General features: G+C 50.2%; 1 protein-coding gene across 3 annotated transcripts; it reads right to left on the minus strand.

The window, feature by feature from the left end:
• Window positions 1-35: 35 nt before the first annotated feature.
• On the minus strand, window positions 36-4,318 carry LOC306800744 (uncharacterized protein). 3 transcript variants are annotated; one of them, XM_079303069.1, is made up of 3 exons: window positions 3,748-4,318; window positions 1,628-1,715; window positions 36-524 (listed from the first exon to the last, which is right to left on the minus strand). In XM_079303069.1, the coding sequence occupies exons 1-2, from the start codon at window positions 4,309-4,311 to the stop codon at window positions 1,701-1,703; spliced, it is 579 nt and encodes a 192-aa protein (XP_079159195.1). In that variant the 5' UTR covers window positions 4,312-4,318; the 3' UTR covers window positions 36-524; window positions 1,628-1,700. The 3 variants fall into 3 exon arrangements, with proteins under 3 accessions (XP_079159195.1, XP_079159194.1, XP_079159196.1); XM_079303068.1 differs by having other exon boundaries at window positions 36-527; XM_079303070.1 differs by having other exon boundaries at window positions 36-527; window positions 3,378-4,318.
• Between the last annotated feature and the right edge of the window lie 3,532 nt (window positions 4,319-7,850).

A 7,850-nucleotide genomic window follows, 5' to 3' on the forward strand; every position in this document is an offset into this window, starting at 1 on the left:
GCTACAAGAGCTGTCATTCACTAGACTGCTGTTAAAATAAGAAAGGCCACAAAATATCCCATAACAAGCAGAAAGCATTCAAAGTCCTTGATGTAGATTGTAACAGGCCACCATCAGCTTTGCATAGATTTGCACAACCACTCTCTTCTTGTAGTGCAACTATGCAAAACTAACAGAAGACTGCAAAGCAGAAAACTACTGGAACATCTACAGTCTTAACCTGAGTGACTGGATGAAGACATAACTTCTTATGCCAGAAGGAGCACTTAGGGCAGTAGATGCTAATCTACTTCACTATCTGCACTAGATGCACCTTAGTACAAAAAGCACTTGACACCACCACACTGTACCTTTCCATTCTCTGAAGTCCTGCAAGATCTCCTGAGGCAGTTGTCAACATAATGCTACAAGTGCCTTCACTGCAGTAGGTTCTATATATCACTACCTGCACTGTAAGCACTTTGACATTACTCTGACGCAAACAACATTTTTTAGTAATTCAAGATATGTTGTCTACCTTGTACCTGCTGAAAAAAAAAAAAGAACAAAGTGAGTATTTGATAAAGTCTCAAATTACAAGCTTTGAAACAAATATTCACCTTTCTGGGCTAAAGACCACCTTCAGAGTAAAATGAATGAGCCAATCAGCCCCATCCAGGACACTCATACACAACACTAAGGAGTATCAAAATCAATGCTGGTTCACAGTAGAAGACCTAAATATGAAAATTAAATAAATACTTCTCCCATACTATTTTCAGAATGCCACAACTCCAAGAGTTAAAAATAACTGACTTTTCAAAGAAAAACCTGAATTTAATGAAGAGCTAACACCAAATTGTTTTAATTAAAAGTTTACACCCTATCCCAGAACACCAGGGATTTTAAAATTAGATTGAACATATCCTACCATCATCTTTCTGAAGTCCAGAAACAACTTTATGACATGGCAAAACTTTTTAAGTTTTCCAATTACTCGCTTTGCTGTCAAGTTAGAATATTTGCTGCAGATACACCAATCTGAATACTATGGTAAGAATTGTAATTTGGCAGGGTATCTAGCAAGAAAAAGCAGATTCTAATGATAGCTGTAAAATATGCTACTACAATTAAATTACACCTTATTATAGATGAGAGGTTTAGTAATGTAGGATAACACTATATTCAAAATGTGAAAACATATTTCACTCTTTCTATAACAGAAATAAAAACTTCAAAAAACATGTAAATATAATGTCACCCCTACCTAATACTTGGTCAATTAATGCAATACTTTAAAATTACAATAAAACTAGCTTCTGTTAGATTGACTAAAAAAAAAAATTACAAAACTATTTCTTAAAAGAAAAAAACAAACAAAAAAACCCCAAAACAAACCAAGATATCAAACCTACAGATTTTTAAAAGTCCCTCACTGTCCAACTGCTTTAGTCAAACAAATGCTGGCTTAGGAAAGGTGCATTATTCTCCTCTAAGTGAGTGAAATTATGGACTGCTACACACACATCCAATTCCAAGAAAATATTTGGAATTTAGTGGTCCTGACTGAAGTCTAAGCCTGAGCCTTAAGAAAACTGTTTCAGCCCCTATACTTACAAAAAAAAAAAAATCAAAAATAAAAACTTACCATCATCCCTTGAAACTAACTTCCTCTGCAAACACACTGCTGCAACATCCACTGAAAGCGTCATTACTTCCATCTACACGTCTGGACACTGCGAAAAAAACACCGATTTACTCACTTTTTGTTGCGAAGGAGTGAACAAAGTCACCGAGATACTTCCCAAACCCAGCGCGCCCCATCCCCACTCCACCCGTCCGGGGAGGGCGCGAAACGCTCCGTGCCCCCTCGGGCGGCCATGAACCGCTCCGTGCGACACCCCGCAGGCGGGCTCACACTTTTTCCCGGTAAGAGGGTCCCCCCTCGCCGGGGCAGGATCCCTCCCAGGCGGCCGGGGGCGCGCCAAGGGCCCGAGCCGGGCCGGGCCCGCTCCCCGCACCGCGCAGCACGTGCTCGCCGAGAACACAGAGCCGGCCGCCAGGGGGCGCCGCCGCCGGCAGCGCGGAGGTCACAGCCCGGCTACGGCGTGACGCCCCCCCCGCGCGCCCGCCCGGGCCCGCCGAGCCCCCGGCCCGGGCGGACGCGAAAGGGTCGCGCCCGCCCGAGCCCGGGAAACGCCCGGGCCGCGAAGAGACCGCGGCGGAGAGAGGGGAAGCGGCTCCCCGGGCCGCCGCTGCCCACACGCGGCTCCGGGCCTAACAGGGAACAATCGGCCTCAGCACGCAGCCGCCGCCATGTCCCCCGCCTCCTCCCCCTTCCCAGCAACATGGCGCCGCCGAGGGCCCGCAGCTGCCGCCGCCGCGCCGATTTCGTAATGAAGCTCGCGGCTCCCGAGCGGCGGCGCGGGGCGCGCCCGCCGTCCCCCGTCCGCTTGCCCGGGAGAAGCGGGAGGTCCCGCACCTCGGCGGAAAACTGTGTGGGGGGGGGGAGGGAGAAGAGACGGGCCCGCCGCCCCCGCCCCTCCTGCGAACAAAAGCCCATGCGGAGGGGCCCGGGACGCGCTCGGAGCTCGCGGCGCTGCCCCCTCCCCGGGGCCCCGCGCCCCCTCCCCCGGGGGGCGACGGAGCACAAAGCGCCTCCGCCGGGAGCTCCCCGAGAGCCCCCCCCGACCCACGCCCTCCCCCCCGTCCCTCCCCGCCCGCCGCCTCTTTTACCGCCGCTGCCGTTCCCGAGCTGGGCGTGGGCGGCGAGCGGAGCCCCCGCGCCGCCGCCGCGGCCTCTGCCCCACGTGCGGCTTTGTTCTGGCGCCGCCAGCTCCCCCCCGCAGCCGCGCCGGGCACGGCGCAAACTTTCCCGGACGGGCCTTCCCCCCGCGGGCCGCGGGGGCAGAACCCCCGCCCGCGCCCACCCCCGGCCGCCGCTGCCATTGTGCCGCGCACGCCGCCCTGCCCTGCCCGTCCCGGGGGCTCGGCCGCTCCCCGCGCCACCCTGGCCCGGCGAGGCGCCCCGGGCCCGGAGCGCGGCGGGAGGAGGGGGGGGCGGGAAGGGGGCGGCGGGACTCACTGCAGCGGCGAGCGGCGCGCACGCTTTTTCAAATCTCCCTCATTCCAGCCCCTCCCGCCCCGTGTGCGAGCTCGGGAGGCGCCGCGCCATGCGCCCTTCTCCCGGCTCCCCCCGCCGCCCACCCACACCCCCTCCTACCGCCCCGGCCACTCGCAGCGGCCCCACCAGCTACCGTCGCCGCCGCCTCCGAGCCGCCCGCCCGCCCCCCGCCGCCGCCGCGCTGCCTCCCCGGGCTCGCCCCCCGCGCCGGGCGGCCGCCGCCGCCTCACAACAGGTTTCCTGTCAGCGACACGCGCGCGGCAGCGACACTCACCAGCCAGCGGCCGCCGCCACCATCTTCCCTCCTCCTCCTTCTCTCGCGGCCCCGGCGCGGCGTGGCCGGCCCGGTCGTGGGGAGCTGCTCCGCGCCGCTCCCCGGCGGGGCGGATGGGGGGGAGGGAGAGGCGGGGGGGGGGGGGGAGGGAAGTGGCGCGAAGGCAGGTCCCGGCGGCAGCAGCGGCCGGGCTCGGGGACCATGTGGGTGAATGAAGGGCGGCGGCTCCCGCCTCAACGTAAATATCCACAAGCCCCGCTCCGCCCTCATTAGAATAGAAAACAAAGTGCTTCCGAGCGCCGCGCCGCCCAATCGCCGGCCGCGGCCCCCGCCCCCGCCCGCCGCCGCCTGCTGCGATTCATCCACGCACCAGGCATGCACCGAGCCCGCCGCCCGCCCGGCCTGCCCCGCGCTGCTCGGGCACCGCCGCCGCCGCTGCAAACTTTGTCTCTGCGGTTCCGCTGGGGCCGGGCCGCGGCGGGGGAGCGAGGTGCCCGCCCCGCCGCACCGCGCCGCGCAGGGCTCCCGCCGGGGGATGGCGGTGCCGCGCGCATCCTGCCTGCGCAGGCGGTGGGGAAGGGGAGGGAAGGAGGGAGGGAGGAAGGCGCGGGGTGGGAGATGCACATGGTGGCCCCGCGGTCACGGGAGGGCCGGGGGAGGCCCGGCCGTGGGGGGCGGGCAGGGCAGGGGCTGGGCCCGCCCGCCGCCGCCGCCCCGCGAAGTTGCGCGCGATTGGGAAAGCGGGAGCGCCGCGCCCGTCCCGCCCCAGCCGCGTCCCCGGCCCCACGCGGAGCTCTGCGATGGAGGGGGTGGTGCCGCATGTGGCTGCACTTGTTCGGGGGAAACTCCTGCGCTTGCATCTGTCGGAAAGGCAGGATAGGGAGCCCGAGTCGGGAGGGTGGCGCTGGGAGAGGTGTGGGAAGGCGAGCAGCATCGGCAGCATCCCGGGCCGGCGGTGTCGGATGGGGCTCCCACCCGCGGCAGACCGACCCCAGGTGCGAATCCCGGCGGCTGCGCCGGGCTCTGGCTCTGGCTCTGGTGTCACCCGCCCGGTTGGGCAGGCTCTGCGGGCGAGCCCCGGGAGCCGAGTCCCGCTCGGAGCCGCCATCCGCTGCGCTGCCCCGGGGCCGCAGCGACCCACGGCCGGGGCCGGCAGAAAGTGCCAGGACCTGTGGGACGGATGGGTGTCCATTGTCACAAAACTGCGTAGAGGAGGGGGCAAAGTGCTGCAGTGAAGCGTGTGACTAGATTTTCCTGTGACCCTGTTTAATCCTTGTCTTCGCCTCACTTTTCTGGACTGTGACAGAAAATGAGAGTTAGAGATCAACATACGATTCCATGACATAGATGCTTATTTTACAGACTAGAACCAATCCTGTATTTTAAAAGGTGAAGATGCCTTTAGTTATTGATATTATATTACTTTGTTTAGCACAAACAGTGGTATTTTGTAGATCAGCATTTACAGATACACAGTTCTTTCCGCCATTAAAAAGAGAAAAATCACTTTGCCATCTGAATAAAACACCAGAAAAACTGTAGCCTGAACTTGCAGTTTCTGACGCACTTCGAGGGTTTGCTGTCGTACTATGTTGTTGTCCAGTGATTTCTGGACAGTAGCATATTTGTTTTTATAAATTGCTCTAGTAACTTTCAGCACATAGCAGAAAAACTTTGTCTGTTCTCATTTGCCTTGTTTCGTAGTTTTTCAGAATAGGACACCAGTTCCTATGTTCATGAATACATTTCAATAAAGCTACAACACTATCTTTTAGATGGCTTTGCTGTGTTTGAGCCTTTGGAATGTAATAAACCAGAGTTGTGTTTGCAGGATTTTTTAGTATTCATATGTGATGTCAAATGTCACAGAAATAGATAGTAAGTTTTTTTTTTTTTTTCTCATTTACATCTTGTAGTTTGGGTTTGGTTTTTTTCTTTTAAATATATATTTATTGATGTACGCAAAAAATATTTTACAATTCTGTGATTGATAAATGACCTTTTCAGAACCATAGCTGTTTTTTAAAACCACAGTAATGGAAAATGAAATTGGTTTTACATTTTATTCTAATAATACTGAAGTTGTTCTTCCTCCTGTCCAAGGTTTTTTTCTTGCGCCTTTAGTCCTGTTTACCTCCTCACAACCCCAAAACCATTTCTATAATTTCAAATTCTTTCTTCTTTTTTTTTTTTAATTTCTCTCTGTAATCCTCTAACTTTTGGCAAAAAGGCCAACAAAAGATAGTGAGATTCAAATAGAAGGATATTTTTGTTCTTGCTGCTTTGGATGAACTCCATTCTTTGCCAAAGTTAGTGGCAATAGTCCCACTGATTGAACAGGTACAGTTTCAGCCCATGTCTTATATCCACAGATTCCAAGTGGCTTCTGCAAAGCTGGGCAGGTATTCTCCTCAGAATCTAGAGTAAATGAAGTGATAGGGAAAGTAACGTCACAGCATCCCAAACTTTCCACTGGCTGAAAAGAGCCAACAAAAGCGTAAGTGAGGAAGAAGACTACACTGATTTTCTTTTTTAGTGACTTTATTCATTTGCAGTTTTTTCTGTGACTTTATTCAGAGAGGATACTGCATTCAGGACCTAAGTGTCTTGTGTTCTCCTCACACCTAGAAGAAACAGGCTATTGATGAAGAAAAATTTCACTGATTGAAATGGTTAGACTCATAGAATCCAATCTGTCTCCTACTGAAACCAGTGGAATGGTCTTCATAAAACCATTGTGTGCGCTGGTCATCCACGAGCACCATGTCACTGTTTCGTGTTTTATGTTTCACAGCTCTAGTGGTCTCTCCTACAGATATCTTCACTTAAATGTAATTTTGGAGTAGAATTCACTAAATTGAGGACATCTTTCCTAAAGAGAAAAAGTGACACAACTCTAAATTCCCTTGAAGGGAAAATTCTTAGAACAGTAAATACTATTCTGTATCTTGAAAGAAACACTCAAATTAAGGCCCTAAGGACATAGTCCTTTGACATGTATGAACTTACCTGTTTGTCCTTTATAAAGCACTGCCCATTTTATTTTTCTTTGCTGTAGTAGATGAGAACATCACATCATAATATTTACCTTCACAATAGTGTGACGTGGCCATTACTATTCCTATGTAACAAATTAAGAATCTGATGTAATAAGGTACAGAAATTAGCATGTTCAAAGCCAAGATTGGCACCTTAACAAAGGGCAGTTCTGTTTAAATTTCTAAAAGGAATATGTAATGAATCAGTATCCTTTATACATCACTCAAGATCACAACTAATGTGTATGTTATACAGTACATGCTACTAAGAAATCTTAGGAATTAGCTACTTTATCAAGCTACTTCTAACAAGAAAAATTACCTGAAGGAAAAATAAAACATCTAAGTCAAACAAACAGCATTATCTAGTGAGATGTACAGTAGTGATGTCAGCTCCTTGTTTTTATACTCCTTACTAGACTGAGATTTATTACAAAGAATTTGTAACTTTGGTTTTGGTACTTTTAGGATCTTTTATTTCTAAAAAAAATAAACAAATAATGACCAACAGAAGGTGTTCTAGTTTGGTATTTTATTTCCTTTTAAAATCTCCCTTTAAAAAAAGTATGTGCTATTATTTTAAAGTATTACAAATGGTTTATCTGTAACTGAAGTGACAGTCAGAAAGGAGAAAACAAGCAATTCCCCAATATGTTTTTGTATTTAGTTAGCACTGCTAGTGCATGAACCAGTTAAAAAAATAACTCGTCTAAAGTAAAACATTTTGGAATTACTGATTTTTCAGAGATAATTCTTGCTATTTAAAAGCAGTTTCAAAAACACTATGTAAAAGTGCCCGAACAGCAAACATAATGGTGCAAAGAGGCTTCTTTGTTTTTATCATTAGATTATCCTTTTCAGTCATAAAAAAAAAAACTAAACCTTTAAAATTCCTGCTCATGTTACCATACTCAGATACACATGAATCATAATTTCAAATATTTATATTTAGAAAGAGGCATGTACTCTGTAGGGAGGTGAGTTATAACAAGATACAGGAGTCCTCAGTTACAGACAGTTAAACATCTATATCTGATTATTATTCTTGGGAGCATAGTACTGCTGTCATTCAACCATTAATTTTAGTTCCCAGTGTTTATGATGTTATCCTATCTGTAGATCAGTGTTTGCACTGAGTCTAGCTATTCATTTCACTTGTAAGAATGTTCTACTATATGTTAGTTTCATTTGAGGTATGGAAGTCTCTAATTTGTGGGTGTTTTTCAGCATCTGCAGAGAGATGAAAATTTAACAGCTGAAGCAGCATGAAAAGAAGGAATGTTTATAACTGGAGAGTGTTGTGTTTGCAGCAGTTTCCCTTACCTCTGTCCTCTGAAGCTCAAGTTTTGTGCATTCTGAGGCTGGAGTGGCTGGGTGCAGGCAGGAGGACCCTTACATCTCTCACTCTCTCTCTCTCTCTCTCTCAAGCTGGCTA

Source organism: Erithacus rubecula (genome assembly GCF_903797595.1).
Source record: "Erithacus rubecula genome assembly, chromosome: 1".
Taxonomy (NCBI): Eukaryota; Metazoa; Chordata; class Aves; order Passeriformes; family Muscicapidae; genus Erithacus; species Erithacus rubecula.